General features: G+C 40.5%; 1 protein-coding gene across 22 annotated transcripts in view; it reads left to right on the forward strand.

Annotated features, from left to right (window-relative positions):
• The window catches only part of CAMK2D (calcium/calmodulin dependent protein kinase II delta), a 184,494-nt gene that overhangs the window by 63,391 nt on the left and 97,041 nt on the right, over positions 1 to 24,062 (forward strand). For 21 of the 22 annotated variants that reach the window (XR_004427321.1, XM_033160016.1, XM_033160019.1 and 18 more), the window contains 2 exons: positions 17,184 to 17,238; positions 22,604 to 22,669. Coding sequence is in view for 21 of the 22 variants with exons in the window: in XM_033160016.1 (XP_033015907.1) it covers positions 17,184 to 17,238; positions 22,604 to 22,669 (121 nt within the window). In the remaining variant the exon portion in view is untranslated. Of the gene's footprint in view, positions 1 to 16,700; positions 16,755 to 17,183; positions 17,239 to 22,603; positions 22,670 to 24,062 lie in introns of those variants that run through there. The other variant, XM_033160033.1, reaches the window with a different exon arrangement.

The raw sequence follows: 24,062 nt of genomic DNA on the forward strand, positions 1-24,062 counted from the left end.
CAAAAAAATGCAGAAAAACAAAACCAAGCTTCCAGATCCTTGCACACCCCTTCCCCACATTTCCCTGACCCCCCAGCCACCCACCACACAGAAATCCAAAGCCAAAACCATTTTTTAACAACAGCAGAGTGCCCCAATGGTCACAGGAAAAACCAAAAAAATGCAGAAAAACAAAACCAAGCTTCCAGATCCTTGCACACCCCTTCCCCACATTTCCCTGACCCCCCAGCCACCCACCACACAGAAATCCAAAGCCAAAAACCATTTTTTTAACAACAGCAGAGTGCCCCAATGGTCACAAGAAAAACCAAAAAAATGCAGAAAAACAAAACCAAGCTTCCAGATCCTTGCAAACCCCTCCGCAACACCAAGTCCTAGAATCCCAAACACCCCAATCCAAAATCCAAAAACCACAAAAAAAGTTTTAAAAGTTTAACTTAAAAAATGGTTGCAAAAAAGCAGAAAAATTCAAAAAAAAACACCCAAGCTTCCAGATCCTTGCAAACCCCTCCCCAACACCAAGTCCTAGAATCCCAAACACCCCAATCCAAAATCCAAAAACCACAAAAAAAGTTTTAAAAGTTTAACTTAAAAAAAGGTTGCAAAAAAGCAGAAAAATTCAAAAAAAACCACCCAAGCTTCCAGATCCTTGCAAACCCCTCCCCAACACCAAGTCCTAGAATCCCAAACACCCCAATCCAAAATCCAAAAACCACAAAAAAAGTTTTAAAAGTTTAACTTAAAAAATGGTTGCAAAAAAGCAGAAAAATTCAAAAAAAAACACACCCAAGCTTCCAGATCCTTGCAAACCCCTCCCCAACACCAAGTCCTAGAATCCCAAACACCCCAATCCAAAATCCAAAAACCACAAAAAAAGTTTTAAAAGTTTAACTTACCAAATGGCTGCAAAAGAAGTTCTCAAAAAGCTTGAAAAATCGCCAAAGTCCTCAAAAACCTCCAAAAAGGCTCCCAGACCTCGTGCTATGAGTTGCTCCTTGAAGTCAAGTCGCAACTGCACCTCTTCAAGCAATGCACCCTGGGTATTAACGGTTTTACGAAAAAGAAACAAACTTGCAAGACGATTTCGTCTTGCGAAGCAAGCCCATAGGGAAATTCGTCTTGCGAAGCAGCTCGAAAAACGAAAAACTCTTTCGTCTTGCGAGTTTTTCGTCTTGCGAGGCATTCGTCTTGCGGGGTACCACTGTATTGAGTTTCTGGTGGAATGAAAAACTGATGTGGCTTGCAGATTACATGCTACAAGAACTGTAAATTTATTATTATTATTATTATTATTATTATAAACTTTCAGTTTCTGGATTGTAAAGTAAAATGCCTTACATACCTGTGTGTTAGTTACATCAGTACATCTTAACAATGTACCTTGTAGCCTTTAGTAGCAATACCTGTGGCTGGCATTAATAATTTTGTATTCAAATAAACAATATATTGCAACAAACTAATCAATGTAAAACGTGTTCTTTGATGTTCCCTGTTTTCTGAGCAAAACACTGCCTCTGTTTTCCTTTCTGCATTTTTTTAAAGAATGAAGTATATGATCATCCTTTCCAGTTTTCTGAATTTTTGAATGAGTTTGAATTGAATTTAATACACAAGATCTACAAGAGAATGGAGCTTTTCTGTGGTGGCTCCCTGACTGTGGAATGCTCTCCCTAGAGAGGCTCGCCTGGTGCCATCATTACATGTATTTAGGCAAAAACATTCCTCTTTACCTGGGTCTATGGCTATTAAATAAGCTATGGCCTGTGAAAGTGTGTGGAGAAAGGAAAGGACTGTTCAGCCCGGACACTGAGATCCAGCGCCGAGGGCCTTCTGGCGGTTCCCTCACTGCGAAAAGCAAAGCTACAGGGAACCAGGCAGAGGGCCTTCTCGGTAGTGGCGCCCGCCCTGTGGAACACCCTCCCCTCAGAGATCATGGAGATAAACAACTACCTGATATTCAGAAAATACCTGAAGGCAGCCCTGTTTAGGGAAGTTTTTAATCTGTGATATTCTAATGTATTTTAATATTTGTTGGAACCTGCCCAGAATGGCCGGGGAGACCCACCCAGATGGGCGGGGTACAAATATTATTATTATTATTATTATTATTATTATTATTATTATTATTATTATTATTGCTACATAATTATTAGGCTGTGTGTCAGTATGCTTTTTATTATGTTTTTATCATTGATGTTCTGTAAAGTGTTTCTAATGTTGCACACCACCCTGGGATCTTCTGATAAAGGGTGATATATAAACTGGATAAGAAGTAAAAATACATCTACCAGTATTTTGAGGTCAGACATTCCGTCTTCGGTGTTATCCTTTATTTGCCTACTCAGAAGCAAGCCCCATTGAGTTCAATCGGACTTCAAGGTAAATTGATTGCCATCTTAGTTCCACCCCCCATTAAAAGAAGGTAAATGTTTGGCCATTTTAACTACACACCATGTGTGGAAGAGAGTAGTAAAAGCAGTGTCTAATTCCCAGATTAGGGTTAAGAGGAAAAGATCGTATCACAGAACCATTACCGTACTAGCTAGGCATGAAATTATATGCATGTGATACAGGTGTGTAGGGTAAACTTGTTTTTCAGGTGAATGTGATCGCAAAGGCTTCTTTTCACTCATGCGTTGATCTCTTCTATGATTTTGCCAGTAGGCTTGCTTTATTTTTATTTTATTTTTCAGAAGCAATTAAAGCCTTTTAACAATGAGGACTTGGGAAAAAATGAGGGAAGCAGAGAAGCTAAAAGGCAATCAACTGCCTGTGAATTTTAATTTTCTCCCTTCTGCTGTGTACAGAGGGAAATAAACCGTTAGTTGACTTTAGCGAATGGAGCTACTCTTTCATACTCTCTGGTATATGAAAGATATGTAGTTCATGTGTAGCATTTCCTCTCAGATTTCTTTAGTCTAGACCACTCCAAGGCCATTTTTGGCCTTGCTTAAGATCGCACAGGGTTGACAGAAATGTGAACCAGCCTGTGTATTGTCAGACTACAGATGGCCAACTTACCTTGTGGGGAGGTTTCCTCGTTTCTTAAACATGTTCCAAAGCATTGGTCTTCAAACCAGTCGATTGGGGCCAGCTACTGGGCCACAGCCTGATTTAAGCTGGGTTGCAACAGTAACGCCTACATGGTTAAAAAGATTAAGAAACAAGTCTCCAAAGCTTGTTTGGGTTAAAAGAGAGCTCTGGTTTTGAAAAGGTTGAAGACTTTCGTGCAGCAATACAGGTGACTGTGGGTTTTGCTTGAACAGATAGATGGTTGTTGTTGCTTCATCCCTATTTATTTACATTAGATTGGAGACAATAGGTTCCACCTGTTCCTCCACTGCAGCACTTTGCCACTACATTTTGCAAAGAGGTGTGGCTTAAAACAACATGTTTTGGGTAGTGAGTTTTTGTCTTTAAACGGTGCATTAGACACACTTACATTATTTAAAGTTAACAGCTCTGGTGCGACAACCAGGGTTGTCTCTGGTGCTGCTGTTCCGTTTGGGCAACAGACTTCCATTTGCAAAGTGGAATCGCCCCGTCTCCCCCCTGCAGCCCCCTGCGCAGCCTCAAAAGTTTGTTCCAAGGGGTTGGGAGATCCCCTGGAGCTGATTTTGAGGGCACACTGGAAGAGGAGTAGGAGAGGAAGTCCTGTTGCAGAAGCAGAACTTTGTTTCCAGAGCATGTGATCCAACCCTTTGAATTCTGGCATGGGTTGTACTGATGCCCACCCTGCCTTACCTTGAAGCTATAGCTTAGAAAACCTTGCTGCGGTCAGTTTTTAAATACTTTTTTCTTCTTCTTCCTGGGCGTAATTTCAATTCCAGAAGCATGATTAATTTTGCGGCACATTTGAATACTTTTTTGACTACTTGATCCAGCAGAGAAATGGCGTGACTTTACTAGTGCTAGAATGTCTAACCCAAATACTGTTTAAACATGTTAAACAATGGGTTTTGTGAGTCCCTGATTTAAAACGGCAGTATGGTTAACTGCAGAGCACTTCTCAATGCGTTTGTGCGAGCATGGATGCCTCGGAGCCTCTCACAAAGCTTAATGTGCCATAGAGCAGAGCAAGTGCGCCAGCTACTATTTCAGATAAAATGTCTGAAATAAAAGGAGCCAGAGTTGCATCTTAAAGGCATATCCAAAGAGACAGGAACAAATGCCACGGAGCAGTAATAGCTTCTTTCACTGAGAGATGACCTCTGCTATCCATTGTACTTCGAAAAAATGCAGATGACACTCGGTTACCATAATCCTGAAGAACCTTGTTGTGTTTAGCTATCAGCCCTCCAGCAATGAGTTCTGTGTTGTGTGTTCCAGCAAGCTCTCTTTGAAAAGTAACACACATGCTGTGCTGCCTGCCAGAAGCCCCAATTTAAAAAGAAAGAAAAGAAAGATGTAGACTAAATCCTTGGATGTTTCTACTGACCTATTTGTTTTCTTCTCATACAATTCTTGTTTTCACTACACACAATTTCCCCCCCTCGCAACATTGCTTTCACGGTTTGAAAGTTAAACTGTGAGAGGTTTTCGCCATGTCCCTTCCCCAGCCCTTGTATAGTTTCCTCCTCTTGTGTTTGTGAAACAATGAAATAAATAAATAATAATAATAATAATAATAATAATAAATTTATATACCACCCAGCCACTTTGGACGGCTTCCAACAAATTAAAACATCAAACACAATAAAACATCACACTCGTTAAAATCTTCCCTATGCAGGGCTGCCTTCAGATGTCTACTAAAAGTCAGATAGATGTTTATTTCCTTGAGATCTGAAGGGAAGGTGTTCTATTATGTTAGGGTAGGTTCCTATTTGTAATTGAATGGACGAATGAAGCTCAGAATGCATTAACTTCTTACAAGGTGTAATTTTTAATAGGATATATTTTGATCATTCAAGGTTGCAATTCTAAGCACATATATGTGGAAGTAATTCCATTGACCTTGGAGAACTCCGCTTCTAAATAAACATGCTAGCCAGGGACCTTATACCATGCAGGCATGTAGAAAACAGGTCTCCTAAAGAAGCCACAGACATTATGCTTTTGGGGGGGTACTTTTCCATTGGAAAAAACCCCCAGCTTTGACTTTAAAACCATTGCCATGTTTAATTCACTGCACATCCTAGCATTTCTATTTAAGCCACTTCAATAGGGCCTGTGTCATTGAAGTGCTTTGAAGGTCAAGGTACTTGCTGGTGGAAGGTTGTTCTTGCAGCAGAAGGACCCGAATGCTCTTTCATGCCCCACTTGTGGGTGACTAATAGGTTGATGCTCAGCAAGTCGCTCATTAACCAAATGAAAAACAAAGCCAGCGGACCTGATGGGATACCTGCCGAAGTCTTCAAAGTAGGTGAAACTGAACTTACACTACAACTTCACAAGCTCATCAAAAAAATCTGGGGGAGAGAAGAGATCCCAGCAGACTTTAGGGGTGCCAAAATTATCCTTCTCTTTAAAAAAATAGGTGACAGAACTGACTGCGGAAACTATCGAGGCATCTCTCTATTAGCTGCGGCCGGCAAAATTCTTGCAAGGATCTTAGCAAACCGTCTTTTAACAATATCCGAGGTGACCCACTGCAAATGGCATTTTGAGGAGATGAGATAGAAGCCTTAGTCTTTACCTTTCACCCCCACAGTCAAAGTGTTCCTCCAGTAAAACTAGTTGTTGTTTAAGGCCTTTATATTGCCAGGGCAGGATTGAGTTTGAAAGGGATTTGGGGACAGTCATAATTCTGAGTCTCCCCCTCGCTTGAAAAACTTATGACATTGGTCATATTTACTTCACTGTTATAGAAATTAAACCAGGTCCAAAAAGCCATTTACAATATTCAAACACTTCTGCCAGTGCTCCACTAGAAGCCTGCAATGGAGCTGAACAGTTCTGAGTTATCCGAAGTAGAGACAGGTCTATGGAAAAAAACCACATTTCACTAACTCACTTCCAAGCTTTTCTCCCTAACCATTAGGACTAATGTTTTGCACTCATTTCCCACAAACAGAAGTTGTGTTCTGTTCCATTAAAATATAGTGAGAGTTGAGTTCTCAAAAAACATGTGCATGTAATTACATCTTTGTTACGGTACTTATATCATATGCCAGAATTGTGTTTAACGACCTAAAAACTAAAGAATGACACGTTTTTCGTGAAAGGTCAATGTTGTGTCATCTGCTATGTTAATGTTACTTCTTTTGTAATGAAGCGAGTGTTTTTAATCACTTGAAGCTGGTCGCTGATCAATTACCGGTAGGTTAGTGTTCATTTATAGGTAGGTTACCGGTGGTAAATGTGAAAGAGCTGTGCTCAGTAAGTGATGAAGTGATGCAGAGGACCTCAGGAGTATTGCTATATGGGTTCTGAATGGGTAATACTCCTTTAAGGATTTGATTCCATACAATAGGATAATATCTTTTGATGTTGTAACTGAGATAATGTAGGGTCATTGGCCGTTATAATATAGTATCTACCAATCATTCTAGCAGGTAAGTACACACTTAGGTTGCAGTTACTTGGTAGTAATCCTATTGAACTCAATGGGACTTTCTTCTGAGTAGATAAACATGTTGATTAGGTATTTTTATTAAGCCTGTAGTGTTCAAGAGTTCTTAACCATTTCCTCAATTGTGACCTTAGGATTATCTGCACTTAAGATCATTAACTGACTTAAGGGTAAATTATCAATTCAAGATAAATATAGTCGCCTCAGTAGGCCTACCGTAGACCAGAAACATAGCCCAAGTGTTTTATTGAAACTGGCCCGAAATCATGTAAATGCCAGTTATTTTGTTTGGTAGAATTACACCTCAGGTACTTTGGACCAGAATCAATATCCACCCAAAGTTTTAAATACCTAATGCCTTCAGCTATGAGGTGAGTGTCCAGAATATGCTTAAACCTCTTCCTTTGAAATCCGTGCTCCCTCAAAGTGATGGAATAGTCTGGCATCTGAGAATTTTGTCCAAAATGGAACCAGATATAAACAGAGGGTTTTAAAATAAAACCAGGTCAGACTGAAACTTATATAGGAATATTATTATGAATGTACTAGTGATGACTAACATTGTACTGGCAAGGCATTAGTAGTTGTATACTGTTCCATCTTTGAGGAAACACCTCAAAGAGGTCTGGCAACAAGCCAGAACAGAAAATAAACATCAAACTCTTAAATCAGGTTAGAAATAGGCTTGCCATCACACAGGATCATGTAGATAATTGACTGAGATATGTTAATTACTGGAATGAAAACTGTGAATGCGGGCATTCTGCAAATCATTTTATTTTCTATTTGGGGGGAAAAAAATAAGAAAGTGGTACATGGACTCCTTAATATGCACAATGGAATGTGCTGAACTGAAACCAGCAAGGAGGTGCTAGCTCAATGTGAGACTTCATTTCTGTCACCCTCATGCTTTATTAAGTCATTGAACATTCCTGTTGCCATCTGTCAGTTTGATGGATTCTGGAAGCATTTCCTTTATCTGGGTTAGTGAAAATTCGGCTTCTGACATTGTTGTGTGGAAATTGGCTGCAGAGCACTGATAACTGGAAGTACAATACCAAATATAGCAACAGCCCGTTTTCCTCCCTTCGTCCTAAGACAAATGTTTTTGCATCCTCTGAGCAGGTTGTCACTTCACAAAGGTCTTCATACATTGGGTGTGTGTAAATGTGAAGGGGAATGGGGATGAATTCTGGCCTATTTATTAAAAAGCTACACCCATTAAAAAAAAAAACCTGCCCTGTTTATGAAAAACTTGTGAATAAACTAAAAATATTAAGGGGCCAAGGTAAACAAGATTTGACTATACCAATAGAAGAGGCCTTCCCCTTAGCACTCACATTTACAGACACATGATTGCGAAATGTATTTGTAAAGGTTTGTTTTCTGTTTCTGTATGGATTTCAGTTAACAATGATATAATAACAGTTGCCAATCTGTCTCTGTGAAAGTGCTGTTGCTTTAAACACTGTGTGCAAGTTTATGTCAGGGTTCGGCCCTGCCCAGACCTGAAACCTGAGGTCTCCTCAGATGTGGAGGAAGAAGAGCTGCCACCCCCACCTACCCTACCAGCAAATCTTCATATGTGTTGATGATCCTAAGGAACCATCAGACCTGGACATCCTTGTTGAAGAAGCTACAGCTTTCATCACAGATTCAAATTCCAGCCTTTCCTGGAAATGCTGAGGATTGGACCTGGGACCTTCTGCATGCTAAGCAGATGTTCTGCCACTAAACCACAGTCTTTCTCTGTGTTCACTGATCTCAGATTCTTGAAAGAAGCACATGTGTGGTCTAATAATGCCAAGGTTGCAGGTTCAATCCTTGTATGGGGCAGCTGCATTGCAGGGGATTGGACTAGAGAGAGGATCCTCAGGGCCCCTTCCAACCTGTACAATTCAACAAATGCAAAAATGAAATATTATTTGAAATTATTTTTGAACTTCTTTGTTAAGAATCTTTTCTTTCTCACTTCTAAGTGTAGCCAACTTCTTTCATCAGTAGAAGCTATTTCTAGCCTCAGCTTCATCTTAGATGTTTAGATATCGCTTAAAAGCAAGACCAGAGCCCTCCAAATTTCTTAATTCGTTGTTATCCGCCAACTAACTATTTTAGACTCGGGTCATTGGACCATGGCTCAGATCTGCTGAAAAGGTATTTCACTGATTCCCATGTTACACTCCTCCTGCTTTAAGCCCTTATATTTTGATGGTTAATTTTGAGACTAAAGGCACGAACTCCCTTATTCATGAGAAAATCCTGCTAAAATTCACGGGACTGCCTCCTGAGTAAGGGCTTTTAGAATGTTGGTCTTTTCACTTGATGTTGTGTACAAGAATACTCTTTGCAGACATGGTTAAAGTGTATTGAAAGCAAACCCCAAAAGCAATCAAGTGAGAACTTCCAAATGGAACAACAAAAGGCCGGTTATTGTTTCTGGGGATTTGAAGGCACTTAGTTTTTTGGCTTATACCCAAGGAAACCAATTATCTCTTACTGATAACATGCTCTAGAGTGTAATTATTTTTGATGCAACTATATGTACTTGGGAAAAAATATTTTTAGTTCGGCTGAGTTGTGCCCCAGAATATTTAAGTGTGCTGATATTTAAAACATGGATGGTCACAAGTAAAAGGATTTGTGTAAGTAAAAGAGGCTCACCACATACCGGTAAACATGCTTGGTGAGTATATAAGCAAGTAGCCTGTACTGCCTTGTATTTATAAGGGAAGAAATGCCTGTTCTGCCCATGATCTCTGTGTTCTAGTTCAGGGATGGGGAGCTTGTGGCCCTTCAGATATTACTAGATTCCCAATAGTCCCAGCTAGCATGGCTAGTGGTCAGGGATGGAGGAAGTTGTAGCATAACAATTTCTGGAGGACCACAAGTTTCCCTTCCTTGTTCAAGAATGGAAAACCCTACTTAGATTCTTTTTCTTTTGAGAGGGTGGGGAGGAAATGCAAAGTCTTTACATGTCTTTCCTCGGCCAGAAATCTCCAGGATCTAACTATCTCATTGCCTGCAGTTTGTTATTAAACATGCCACGGCCTATTCACAGCTTTTACAACAATTTATTTAGCACTGGTAGTGTGCAGGGTGCTTTGAATTTTAAAGCTTTGGAATAACAAGTAGGCATGCTGTTATTGTGAAGTACTGATTCATTTACTTTTACTCCAGCAGAAAATAGTAACTTGTTCTCTTACATTTTAAACTTTTAAGGAGAATGAAATGTACAATGCTACTTTCTGGAGCAGATTGTCCTAGCGTATAAAGTGCTTTCAGTTATAACATTCTCAAGGGTACTCAAGGGTGCTTAGTATAGTGGAACCTCGGTTGTTGAATGCTTCAGAAGTTGAATGTTTCGGCTTTCGAATGCCGACAACTCAGAAGTGAACGCTTCAGTTTTTGAACGCGCCTTGGAAGTCGAACCGCTTCCGAGGCACGTTTCTCCATTTTCTCCATTGCAATTGCCGACCAGCAATTGCACCTCATTTGTTGAGCGGTCTTCCGGAACGGATTACGTTTGACAACCTAGGTTCCGCTGTACTTGGCACCTTCCCCCCCCCTAAAAGAAAAGCACTGCCATCTAGTAATTTTATAGTGGTTTTAAAAAATTCAATTACTTGTATGACTATGAAATATAACTTGTTAAAATGCCCACTTCAGTAGTAATTTGCATAGATTATTGCAGAAAAGTTGTTTTAACAATATTTGCATGTTCAAAATAGGTTGAAAATTATGGTAAAATCATGTGCTTAATGTGCATTCGGGAGAGTGCTGCACTTTTAAGAACAGTTTCTTTCCATATTAAAAAAAACCCTGAAAAGACAAAAAGAAACAAAAACTCAGAATGTATACACCTATACATTTGGTTACAGCAAACACTAGAGCCAAACAACAGAAACATGCAATCCATAGCACACAAAGTGAAGCAACCAGTGAATGTTGCAGTGAATGTTGCAGCTCTGCCCCAGAATTATATACATCCTTCAGATACTGTTGGTCTCCAGTTCCCATCAGCTCTAGCCAACATAGACAGTAGTCAGTGATAATGCAAGTTGTGGTACCACAACTTCTGAAAGGCCTCAGGTTCCTCCTCCTTGTAGGAAGGTGTTTCAGTGCATATGGGGAACATGAGGAATCATGGTTTCTAAACCCATGGAGAAGAAACACTGAATGTAGTTCTGTGCATTTGGCATAGTGGATGGCATTATTTACTGACCTTGCAGAGGACACCCGTAGGCCGTTCTGCATTCATTAAAAACGCCAGAGTAGATACCGAAAGGATTTTGTGATTTCTTATTTTTTAGTTTGTCAGCAAGGTCTAGAATTTAATCTCTTGACACCACTATTTGCCTCAGATTTTTAGGCTGTCTTTCTAGAAAAGTCAGTTCAGTTATTGGTATCTCTACCTTACATTTTCCATGGTTTAAGAGAGAGATTAAAGTAATTTATTGAGTTTTTCTGCAATCTCCTTATCCTCCTCCAAAAGACAGTTGTAGATCCTTTGTCAGCCAAAGGTCAAACCACCTCCTTGGTTAGTTGCCAGATTCTGATACGTATATTTAAATATGTTTAATTCCTCAAATTCTTTCCTTTTGTTCTTTATTGTGTGCTTTTGCCATTTGTGATCTTTTGTTGTCCTTATTTGACCAAGACTTTCATTTCCTGAGAAAAGGTCATGACTACCAGCTTCCTTACTCATTAACCACTCTAGTGTCCTCTTAGACTTTGTGGTATCCTTCATTCTTTGTACTGTACATTTTACTTGAGCGTCTTATTAGTTTTGGCTAACCCCCAAGCATTCTGGGAAAATTTAACCCTCTTAACTTTCTTTTTCAACTTTCTTGTTAACAATTCCCTCATATCCGAGAAGCTTTCTCTTGAAATAAACATGACTGTGTTGGACTTTTGTCTTAATTGTTCATTTACAGTTGAGTTTAATAGCACTGTGCTCACTCTCCTAATCAGTTCCACAACAGTTAAGTCTGAATGCCAGTTAGACTTACACTGAAGATAAAGAAACACGGAACAAAGCAATTTAAAAACACAGTAACAGCAGCTAAAACATAAAAATAGGTTTCTCAATTGTTTGCTTAAAATAATCCTTAATAAACTTAACTTAGCTTAAGTCACACTCATTTTGACTTAGTCTGACTTAGTTGAATATCACCCAGTATACAGGGTGAGTCTTTTAAAAGAGTGTACTCTGTATCCACGGGGCCTCTTTTAAAGGACTCGCCCTGTACAGTCATACCTCATGTTACGGACGCTTTAGGTTACATGTTTTCAGGTTGCAGACCGTGGGAAACCCGGAAGTACTGGAATGGGTTACTTCCGGGTTCCGCTGCTCGTGCATGCGCAGAAGTGCTAAATCACGCTTCGCACATGCACAGAGGCACCAAATCGCATCTGCACTGCCACGACGCTTCAGGATGCGAACGCTGCGGGTTGCGGACGTGCCTCCATCACAGATTACGTCTGCAACCCGAGGTTCCATTGTATATGAGAGAGAGAAAAACTGGTGACTCATTAGGACATACTGGTAATCGTACCTTGGTTGTCGAATGCCTTGGTACCCATACGTTTCGGCTCCCAAATGATCAAAGCACGGAAGTGTGTGTTCCGGTTTTCGAACGTTATTTTGGAAGCCGCCTGTCTGATGCGGCTTCTGCTATTGTTTCTGGCACGCCTGCGCAATTGGGAGCCAATTGGAAGCCGCGCCTTGGTTTCCAAATGTTTCAGAAGTCAAACGGACTTGTGGAACGCATTGTGTTCGAAAACCAAGGTATGACTGTACATGAAAGATATATTGACTCCAATTAATGATGATTAAGCCTGAATAGGGTTTTAGTAACAAAGGCAAATGGAGCTTTTTTAACACTCCTAAATGCCTAGTGTCCGCCTTTGGAGAGGAAGAAATATATTTTGCTATGTTAATTGGGCTTTGGTGTTTTATGTGTACCCAATTGTGCTTTATTGTTTTGCTGTCAGCAAAGCTATCTCATCAGGTTCTGGAATTTAATATGAAGGCAATGCTAATATTTTTAATGAGTAGCAACCTTTTGAAAATTTTGGACCGACTTCATCTCTATAAGATTTGGATTTCCAAAATAGCTTACTTTCCTATTTTAAAAAAAATCACAGAATTGCCACATTTTGTTAAGTGTTAAAAGACCGCCTATAATCCGTCTATAATTCTTTGTGTGGTAAAACAGTTCTTTGCTTGCTTTAATTCTCACTGATTATAAAAACTTAAAATTGTGACTTGGGATGCAGTCTGTATCTGAATAAATATATTAATGTTACCAGTTCCAAGGTGCCAAACGGCAAATTAATAAACATTCATGTGTTTGCACTCCTGCAGTGCTTATTCCCTCCTCCCCTCAATATCTGTATCCTTGATGTTTTTCCTCAAAATTGTGCTCAAGCCAAAACTGTCCAGTTGTGAACAAATGCATGGGTGCAATCTAATGTATCAGCATTACTTTGGTGATATTCTTGAATACTCTGGCAGAACCACTTTTCTGTGAATGAAATTAGGAACACAACAGAATTCTCAGTGATGTTTTGAGTCTGTGCTGGCAGAATGCACTCTTGCAGATGTTCAAAGCTGTTCCTATTGCTGCTCCTTTTGACTTGACTCAACCCAAAGTTCAAAAGATTTTGCAGGATGTGGTGAGATGCATTCTTGCATGTCAGAGCAATAACATAACTCCATGCTAGGTTAGAAAAGGCAAGTCGTGGAAACTTCTCATTGCTGCTGTGTGAAAGTGATCAGAGAGCTTGGTCTCATTTGTGGTTAAAAACTGCTGCCTCTTCAGTAAGCATGACACAACTTCCCTTATTACTGTACTACATCAGGTACAAGAACCAATCACTAATGAAAAAGCACCAATGGAGACTTGTGTATGTTATCTACCAATGAACTCAGGTTTAGATCCTAGAGCTATCTGAAATTAAACACAAGCTATAGTATGATGCATCCCAGTAGTGATGTATGGAAGTGAGAGCTGGACCATAAAGAAGGCTGATTGCTGAAGAATTGATGCTCTTGAATTATGGTGCTGGAGGAGACTCTTGAGAGTCCCATGGACTAAAAGATCAAACCTATCCATTCTGAAGGAAATCAGGCCTGAGTGCTCACTGGAAGGACAGATCCTGAAGCTGAGGCTCCAATACTTTGGCCACCTCACAAGAAGAGAAGACTCCCTGGAAAATACCCTGATGATGGGAAAGATTGAGGGCACAAGGAGAAGGGGATGACAGAGGACGAGATGGTTGGACAGTGTTCTTGAAGCTAACAACAGGAGTCTGACCAAACTGCGGGAGGCAGTGGAAGACAGGAGTGCTCTGGTCCATGGAGTCACGAAGAGTCGGACACGACTAAACAACAACAACAACAACAAATAGTATGATGCTAGGAGGACTCCTGTTACTCCTTTGTGCTTGAGCAATGATTATTGTGAACATTATGTTAATCCTTTCTTTTGTTAGATACAATTTAAGAACCCTCAGGTGCAGTTCTGTCCTTATGGTTTGGTTTTGTGGTTTCTGCCTTTACCGGTAATTGAAAAACCCACCCACCCACCTCACACACAAAGGGAGAAGCTGCTACTAAATATGCACCCTACACATTTTCCTGATGTGTGCTCAGCATGGTTTTGAAAAATCCCATAGCATAGCTATTAGAACAAAAATAAGAGTCACATTGACTTGGCTTACATCACTAATGGAGTTCTTGAAATTTAATATAATTCCATAAAATACACAAGTGTTCCTTTCACTGTGAAGTTTATATAACCAACAGTCTCAATGTTCAATAAGTCAAAGTACAAATGACTTGAAAGGGTTTTTTTGGGGGGGGACGACACCACTTGGGTGCAGCCCAAGGATGGAATTTAGCATTGCGTTCTTCACATTGTTTTGTCTGTGCACATATTCCAGCTTGCCATAAGGAACAACACCCACCCTTATGCACTTCTCTGGAGGTTTTCCTGTCCCCCCCTTCAAAAAAAGCCAATTTTGGGGGTGCAGGGGGAGGAGAGGGATAAGCCCAATTGCACAACCAGAAGTCCTTGTGCAGGGCTTCCACTGACAGGACTGGTTAGCTGAACCCTGCTCCAAAATTTGCAGCTGAATCCAGCTGTCCTTGTTTGACTGCATTTTTTCATCAACATCATCATTGAAGTGTGTTTTAAAAATAATCCTTTCACTCCCCACCATATGGCATTTCAGAGGTATGATGCATCTGAACACTGAAGGCTCATTTAGCAGTCTTTGTCTCCTGCATGTATTTGTCTAAAGTCAGTCAGTTAGTTTTATTACGGCAAAAGCCAGCAGCACAGAAAACCATAAATCCAAACAGAGTAAAATCGGTAACAACATCACCAGAAATAAAACAATTACACAGAGGAACTTTACAATGTGTTATTCAATAAAAGAGATTTGCGCTTCTCGATACCTAAAGTGCAGAATTTGGCCACATCATATGATACTAGACTTGAGGAATCTTCCAGGAGATATTTACGTAAAATTTCGGGGAAGGATTCCAAATAATGTTGTAAGGGTATAAATTTTGTTAAAAGGGGTAAAATAAATCGAGCACGTTCTTCACTATAGAATTCGCAAAACAAAAGGATATGAGTAACGGATTCTATCTTGTTAGACATGCATGGGCAGAGACGCGCAGGCATTGAAACCCTCATAAATTTGCCATACAGCACTGCTGAAGGCATAGTCTCGAAATGGGTTCTAGAGAAGGCCCATCTATAGGCTTCGCCGTCTTGCCCCCAATTCAGAGAAGTCTAAAGGGCAGTTTTTTTCATCCATCTAGGCTAATGGCTATATTCACATTCGCTGGCAGTGAATTCTAGGAGTTAATTTGGAATTGTGTGACATAGTCCTTTTGTTGGATCTGATGCTGAGGAATGTTTTAGGTCACGGACGTCCAACTCCCAATAGACTGCAATCTACTCACAGTATAAAAAACTGGCAGTGATCTACCCATTGTCATATAAAGACTGGCAGTGATCACCCAAAGTTGTTGAGCTTTTTTTAGTAAGCCAACATTGGTTTTTTGTGGGCTTTTTTTGCTTTTTTTTGCTGTTTTGTAAGGAGATCGCTGAGGGGCCAGAGATCAACCAGGAACACCCCAGGATCTACCTGCTGGACATGCCTGTTTTAGGTGATCCCAAGCCCTACTATTAGGAGAGAGGAAGAAAACTCTCCAACCCAAAATATAATTCATAATTGTATAAACCCTGTTGCTCAAGTTGCCTGCAGACCATTCAAACTTGAAGGATCAGCGTTGGTGGAGAAAGTAGTGCACACAGGCCACAGGATGCCCCCCCCCTCTTGTGTGTTTCCTATCATTTCTTGCTTTTCTAGCCGAGCATTCGTCAGTAGTCCTCCAGCAAGGGAAATTTCCATACAAGCATGCTATTTGGACTGCCAAAACAGTTGAACATTGTAGTTGGAGTGCTTATGATATGTGTTGCAAGGATCTTGGATATAGCAAAACACATGTTATAGGTCAGGTTGCCCAGAAAGCATAATGTTTGCCTTACTGGCACAGAGCTGCAATAAGTATTTTTTGTTACTGAACACCTAACTCGCTAGGCAGCATCCACTTCCTTTAAAAGTGTGTTCTTCTAATGCTTTCAATGTATAAGGTGTCAACCTTATACATTGTGTGCATTTCTGTTTGACAGGAGTTGACCGGGCATTTGACAGACTAATTGCTTCTTTCCCAGTTCAGATCAGCTGCTTGGGCATCTGAAATGAGGTCTGCATGGAGGCTGGTAGCTCATTCTTGAAAAATGGGAAAGGGCAGCGCTCGAAATAATCTTTCTATGTAGTAGCTCTTCAGTGAACAACAGCAACTGTGTCCTGATATGGCTTCCTATTATGAACTAAAATGCACTGAGTTCTGTATTCATTTCCTTCTTGATAAAAACAAAGTGCTTTTGACTAATTCACAGTGAAGGTTGGGAAAGATAGCGAAACAAAGGCATACTATTCTCCTGGGTGTCTTGGTTGTTAAGGTAATTGTTGAACAGCTTATTCTATTCCCAATCCAGTGTTCGTTGCCAATTGGAACATTTTATGTACTGATTCCCATTTATTGGGATCTGCAAAAACATTTCCCTTAGTGCATCGGCTCGCTACCCATCACCATTGAAGTTGTTCCCCAGCAAGACTTATGTGCCCAAAAGATGTTTGAATAAAATAGATATTAGTTAGTAGCATTCATGAAATACGGCTAATATGCTACAAATTTGTGATATAGTTGGGTGACAGCTGTAACCTAGTGCCCTCTAGATAGTTTTGACTATAATTCCCATCAACTTCCTCAGTCTTGGCTGTGGTGGCTGGAGCTGATAGGAGATGTAGTTCAAAACATTTAGAGAGCACCGGGTTGGAAAAGGCTGGTATAGTGCAAGGAAAGAGATACAAACCTATTAGATGGAGTGCTCTCTGTATATATGAAGAAAGAAAGGTTCTATAAAAATGGATTGAAAAAGGAAGACAAAGCACAGCTCTGCTTTTTTTTTACATAAAAAAAGAAAAATTAATTATCAAAGATGGGAGATAATTATCCAGAAAGGTGAATTAGACAAAAGAGTCAAAGAAAAAGAGATCTCATTTTTCTTTCTTTTTTTTACAGTGCGACTTCATGACAGCATATCAGAAGAAGGATTTCATTACTTAGTCTTTGATTTGTAAGTATGTCTGCTTGCTGCATACTGCACCAAGCTCTTTTTTCTAAAGAATGAGATTGGGGTGCAGGGAGAGCCCACAAAGACCCTGGGGGGTATTCCGTGTGTTCCTAATATTTGGCAGGTGAAAAGGAGGCATAAGTGGTTCATGTCATGGTAGTGGATGAATAAATTATATCTAATTGCATATTGAGATCCACTGAAGCTGAATGTCTTAAGTGGTTAACCCATTTCGTGATCTTGGTTACAATCCTTCCACAGCTATGGATTCAGCAGATGGTGTTGAGTGAGATGCACTTTCTCAACTTCAGCTGCCTAACTGTAAAATGGAAATATGAGTTAACTTTCTTCCTGAGATTCTGTGTGAATGAAGGAGAGAAGGACTGTAAAGCACTGTGTATTTTTATGGGTGTTTGTGTGCAAGGGTTCTGTTGTAGCCAAGAAATAATGGTATTCACACTAGGGTTGCATGTAGTTCCCAGTGTTCGGATCAAAAATGATTGGCTTTTGATCACTAATTGCAAGTGTTCACTTTGAGGACTCGAAGTTTCGATGGCTTTTGTGAGTATTCACAATGAATGCTTGGCCAAATATAATTCTCTCTCCTTTAATTTAAGGGTTTCTCATGGGGGGGGGGAACTGTTGTTGGGCAAGAAGCCATGCAATATAGGAGACCTTCATGCCCCACAGTTCCTTCTCATGGGGTAGGATTCTTCCTAAACAGCAGGTTTCCCACCAGAAGCCCTTCAAATCATCCCCTGAGCAAGCAGTGTCCCCATCAGTTTGCAGCATAGGGCAACTTGAAGAAGGGTTGTACCCAGGCTGTGGAAGGTGGGCTGTGCCTACCACTCATTCTGCTGTTTCAACCATTGTGCACACCTGCTTAAAATGGTCTCCCCAATCTTAATTCACACCAGAAGCAGGAACAAGCCAGCCAGTTCCTGACTACTTAACTATTGTAAAGAGATTACAATATCAGTATTACCGGTACTTCAGTACTTCAGAATCAGTATTATCGGTACTTCAGTTCTTCCATCTTGGAAGCATGTTATTTCAGTAGTACAAATGACATTGATGCCTGCTGTGGAATAGAAAACAATGCTTTTGATTCAATGCTTATATGATGGAGTATTTGAGCAAAGTTGCATTAAATTTTGTTATGAACCTATGTACAAATCTTTGTTGCCAAATTGAAGGGGAGTACATGTATGAAAGGATACCAAGTGCCACAAAGATAAGGTTTTAACATATTTTATTAACAGTAATTTAGTTAACGTACCTACTTTTGTTGAGTGCTTTCACAATCTTTCTTGCACCTACAGGCAGCCTTTGAGAACCAATTTTTGGTTCTAAAATAGCAAATAGCCTTTTTCACTTATACTTGATGATAACCTATAGACCTGAGAAGCGAAGTGTGCCTAAATGGTTAGTGAAACATTCGTCCTCTATACCATCTATGTAAAGAGGCTGTGATCTGAAACCAGGCCTAAGCATGTGCAAAAATTTAAATTCCCTTTAACTGAGTACAGAAAGATCACTTTTCTTGCATATTTCCAACCTGTCCTTCCATAGTGTGCCTATTTTATTTGTTGCACGTGAATTTCTCCCCCTTTGTGTACAAAGAAAGTTAGAAGTTGCATATGAAAGGTCCATGTTTCTAATTGCAAATTCAAGAACACCTTGAACGATGGCTCCCCCATGTCAGTTGTATGCATAGAAGTAGATCTAATGGATTTTAATGGGGTTTCTTTGGAAATACACCCCTGTTCAGAAGCCCTACACATGTATCCATCTGAGTGGGACTGTGTAAAATATGCGTTCCCTCAACATCACACATGCTGGCTAGCCTTACCCCCTGGCATAAATTTCTGCAAAGATTGACCAATTGTATGGTCATCTGTACATACAAAGCCTCCTCCATCTCTGCAGATGTGAGATTAGCTAGTGTGCACAGTGTCAGGGGCATAGCTAGCCAGCATAGCCCAGCTCAGGCATTGTGAGATGGTTTCAATAAAATTTCTGAATGCCGTTAAAGAAGCCTTAGGGTTACCTTTGTTCTTTCACTTCTCTTGCTTAAACAATTGGCCCAGGCTATTCTCCAATGTGTTGAATTGTGAACATGGTGCTATTTTGCTCTGGAGAGATCAGCACTGTCCTCAGTAGATCTTGTCCTGTCCCAGCAGGCATGGGGAATAAGGCTCTGGTAAGCCATATACCAGGGTCAGCCAATGTGGTACCTTTCAGAAGTTGTTGGTCGGCATGTCCAGTGATCAGGAATAATGGATGTTGTAATCAACACCAATAAGGGATGCGGGTGGCGCTTTGGGTTAAACCACAGAGCCTAGGGCTTGCTGATCAGAAGGTTGGCAGTTCGAATCCCCACGGCAGGGTGAGCTCCCGTTGCTCGGTCCCAGCTCCTGCCCACCTAGCAGTTCGAAAGCACGTCAAAAGTGCAAGTAGATAAATAGGTACCGCTCCGGTGGGAAGGTAAACGGCGTTTCTGTGCGCTGCTCTGGTTTGCCAGAAGCGGTTTTGTCATGCTGGCCACATGACCTGGAAGCTGTACGCCGGCTCCCTCGGCCAGTAACGCGAGATGAGCACCGCAACCCCAGAGTTGGACACGACTGGACCTAATGGTCAGGGGTCCCTTTACCTTTACCCAATCAACACCAAGAGGTCATCTCATTGGCTGTTCCTGTATTCCTATGTTATATTATCCATCTGCATAAGTGGCTACATGAGTGTCAGTAACTTGTCAGTCTAGGAGTTAATAGAGCATGCATTTTATAGAAAGATTGCAAATAATAATCACTATTAAAGCACTGCTTATGGACTAGGAACCCTCAAAATATAAGGAATCTTTGCCACAGAAGGATAACTGTGCAAAGGACTTGTCCTCAGGCATGTGGTATTGGCCAATGTTCATACATTCTTGCAGGACACCTGAGCCTGGGTTCAGATTTAGCAATAAACCATGGTCTGTGGGTTCCGATAAGATCCTGGTTTGTAGTCTGAGGTTAAACCACAGTTTCCATATTCAGATGTAATGGGAAACAGTGGCTTAACAGACCAAGAGAGCTTTTAATTGTGTCACAAAAGTAAGGAAATGGAGAAGAGAATGACAGGAGAAAAGAGTACAGGCTCAAGGCCTAACAAGGCATTAGAACATAACTGGATCATAGTTAATAATTATATGAGCTGCCTTGATAAGAGACAGATAAATGCCAGACACCTTCTGAATAACATGCACCAGTGTTACAAAACTGTTCAGTGAGGAATGTGAGGAAATGGTGTTCTGTTACAGTCTAAGGTCATATTTTTGGAAAACACTCCAAAAAAATCACAAGAATTGCTGGTAAAGATGAGAAAAGAGTATGAAATGTTTTGTTTAGCAAGACTGCATTTATGAAAGATTTATGTAATAGCATTTCAGTGAAATGCCGTGCTGTTACGGGAAGAGAGAGGCCACCAAATGTAAAAAACATGTAGCTGCAGTTTTAAGTTGTAAGGCTATTGTTTTGCCTAATTATGCTCAGTGTTGAAATCTGTTTTTGTAAAAGAAATACATTGAGCTTCTCACTTCTGGAGCACATTTCTTTTTGTCAAGAAACACTGGAGCAAAATTGTAAAGGTCATAGATGTTAGTTAATTGACTTTAAAAATTCTCATTTTCAACCTCTCGGGACAGCACATTTTGATGTGTTTTTAAAAAACCTAGCGAACAAGAAACTTTAATATTAAAACAGTCAGCTTAATAAATAGACACTTTTATTGTGAAAAGTTTTTGTTCCCTTATTGGATAGTCATTCAGCTATGTTTAATTTTTGTGTGTGTGGTTGTTTTGTTTTTAAAAGAATTATTTTCACAATGAAATGTTGAAAGTGGTAAATTTGGGGGGGTTGCCTGTGTATGCATGATTTTGTTTATATAATTATCACTGTAAAGCTATTACAAAATCCATAGTGAGCTGGTTGAAGTAAAAATTCCGCCATAGTGAGGTGTTTACACAAACTTACTTTGGACTGCCTGCCTTCTTTCTTATAAGCAGTTTTTCCTCTTTATTTGGGAAATACTTTAGTATCTCCAGTGGAACAATCAGAAATAGAAGAATAAATTGATAGTGCGAAGAATGAAAGGCCACACAGGGACATGCAGATCTATTGTTTAAAGCATTTTTACTTAGCTCTTCTGCCAAAAAGACTCTTGGATCAACTTTCATAAGATCAATAACAAATAAGACAGTCATAAGAACATTAACAGAGACGTGATAGATCAGACTAACGTTTCCTTTAACAGAGTGGCCAAACAGGTGTCTCTGTGAAGCCCATGAGCAGCAACAATAGCCCTCCTGCTTTTCTTGCCTCTATCCAGCTAAAAAATGCAGAACACAAGGAAAAAGGGAGGAGGAGGAGGAGGGAAGAGGAATACAAGCAAACTCAGGCATCAGAACTTAGAGCTAAAATACTCCTACAGTGATCAGGTTCCTTTACAATGATGAGCTTTTAGTGGCATCAGTTCAGAGAGAAGCCAAGCCAAATGGACCTGTTCTCTCAGCTAACCTGAGAAAGTGGTTCGGCTTCACAACTTCTCCCTTTGTTGTAGCTTGATGGAACAGATATATGACAATTGACGAAAAGCCAAATGGAGCTTGTCTGTCAACCGAGCGGATGGAGTGGCTATTAGTGTGATATAAATCCTTTCAAGCTATTGTGCCTCTTCTACTAAAAGTGGACACCCGTAATTGAGAGGTTAATTACTTACCAGATCCTGCATTTCTGTGTTACGAAGATCCCGTAATGAAAGCCCATTATAATGTAAGTTATTTCCCTGCACGTTGGGGGCGGGGGACGAGGAGAATAAAACTTACTGGAACTATTTGGTATTGCATACAAATATCTCGGTGACTTGCGCCCAGAACAGCAGGTGGCTGAAGGTCAACATCCCAAAGGGCTGCTTCACACCTTATCTATCAGGGGTGGGTAACTGGATCTGGCTGGTGGGGTAGATAATTATCTCCCCCTTCCCTCGCAGGCCAAGCTTGGCAGGTGGATGGGAACCGCCCACCTGTCAATCACGTGACATCACAGTGAGATTAGGCAATCCTTTTTTTTGCCTCAGTGGGTCTTGCAGAGCACTTTGCAAAATGGTCTGCAAGAACAGATACATCATTTACTACAATATCCAGTATCCTGCAGATATATGCACCAATAAGCTGCAGTGGTGTGAACCTTCTTCATGTGTGAGGATGCTCCATGATTCAGTACTTTTGCAACCCTTTCAGTACTTTGGCAGTATAGAGTTCTCTCACACATAGGATTATCGATTATTTTTGTCTGATATAAAAAAAAATGCTTTATATCATTAACAGAGTCACTGGAGGTGAATTATTTGAGGATATTGTTGCAAGAGAATATTACAGTGAAGCAGATGCAAGGTAAGTGCTGGATTTCAAGGCTTTTAACTGCTTGTTCATCTGCTGTTTATTTCCCTTTAGTGTTTTATTTGGCACCATAATACAATGATGGTTGGAGTTCCCCATTAGTACTGACTTAAAAGTGGGACACATTATCAGCTTTCCACGCAAGGAATTCATTGATTTATTGGGCAAGCCTAGTTTGATGATGCACTCCTTATAAGGATGGTGGCTTTGGTCTGCCATAAGGGATCAAAGTATTTCCTCATCATCTAGTGCGCCTTTTGGCAGGGGAAATCACACTGTCCCAGAACTTCAATATTATTCATAGATTATTCTTACACAATGTTTTTTTTTGCTAGGAAAGTGTGGTTCTCAGTTAGCCCAACAGACCCATCTACTGTAGTTTCCTCCATTGAAATATGGAGTTCCATACTTATCGCTGTGATGAGCACTTCTCATGCATGTCCACACACAAAAATCCATGCCTGCTGTTTTCTCAGTTTTTATATAAAGCACATGGAAGCGGTTGAGTGATTCCTGCAAGGGGGGGAACACATTTCAGCATGCTGGTGATCTCACCTGGGCACCGCAGTGTTCCTAAGCCACTTTCCGCATTAACTAATTGCCATTTTACAGGGAGCTCCAGAAAGTGGCGTGGGTGGGTGATAATATCTGAAACAATCCTTTCAGTCTCAGTGAGTGGTGCCCACTGGTACAAATAATCCCTTTCAGAGAACATTTTGGCCCTGAGGAGAACAGTGCCAATAGATCGAAATCTCCTTGCTTGTCTTTCTAGCCTGAGCACACAGTCCCCATCAGGTGCTTCTCTCAGGGGCGCTCAAGATGAAAATACTTTGATTGCCGGATTTGGGTTTCTTCCTGTTGCACCGTCCAGGAAGAAAAACCACTCCCTCTTTCCTCTCTGTACTCTGCTATGCAAAACAGAAAGGGGAGGCATCTTCTATGACTAGACAGTGGTTCTTAGATATTTTTGGGTTACGGACCCCCTCTGAGAATCTGATGAAAGCTGTGGACAGCCCCCCCCCCCCAATGCACACACATACAAAATTTAGCACAGTTAATTTTATTATTTTGGCATATGTGCCCAGGTCATGGACCCCCCCCCCCGGTGAAGCCGATGCATGGGCCCCAGGTTAAGAACCCCTGATATAAAGTCTTCTTTCCACCTCTGCTGATCATCAAACACTGCTTCTTCAGAGGTCAAGGGCTTAAGATTCAGTTACGTTTGCTGGTATTAGAGACAGTGGTCATAACCCAGAGAATTACACATACAGTTCTGTGTATCTAAAAGGGCATTTTCACTACGTTTTCTAAAACCTGTATGTTCTTGCCCTTTCCCATTCCCAAAGTCAAAGTGAGATTTTAAAAGTTTCCTAACTTTTAACAAGTA

This window comes from Lacerta agilis, chromosome 9 (genome assembly GCF_009819535.1).
Source record: "Lacerta agilis isolate rLacAgi1 chromosome 9, rLacAgi1.pri, whole genome shotgun sequence".
Lineage (NCBI taxonomy): Eukaryota > Metazoa > Chordata > Lepidosauria > Squamata > Lacertidae > Lacerta > Lacerta agilis.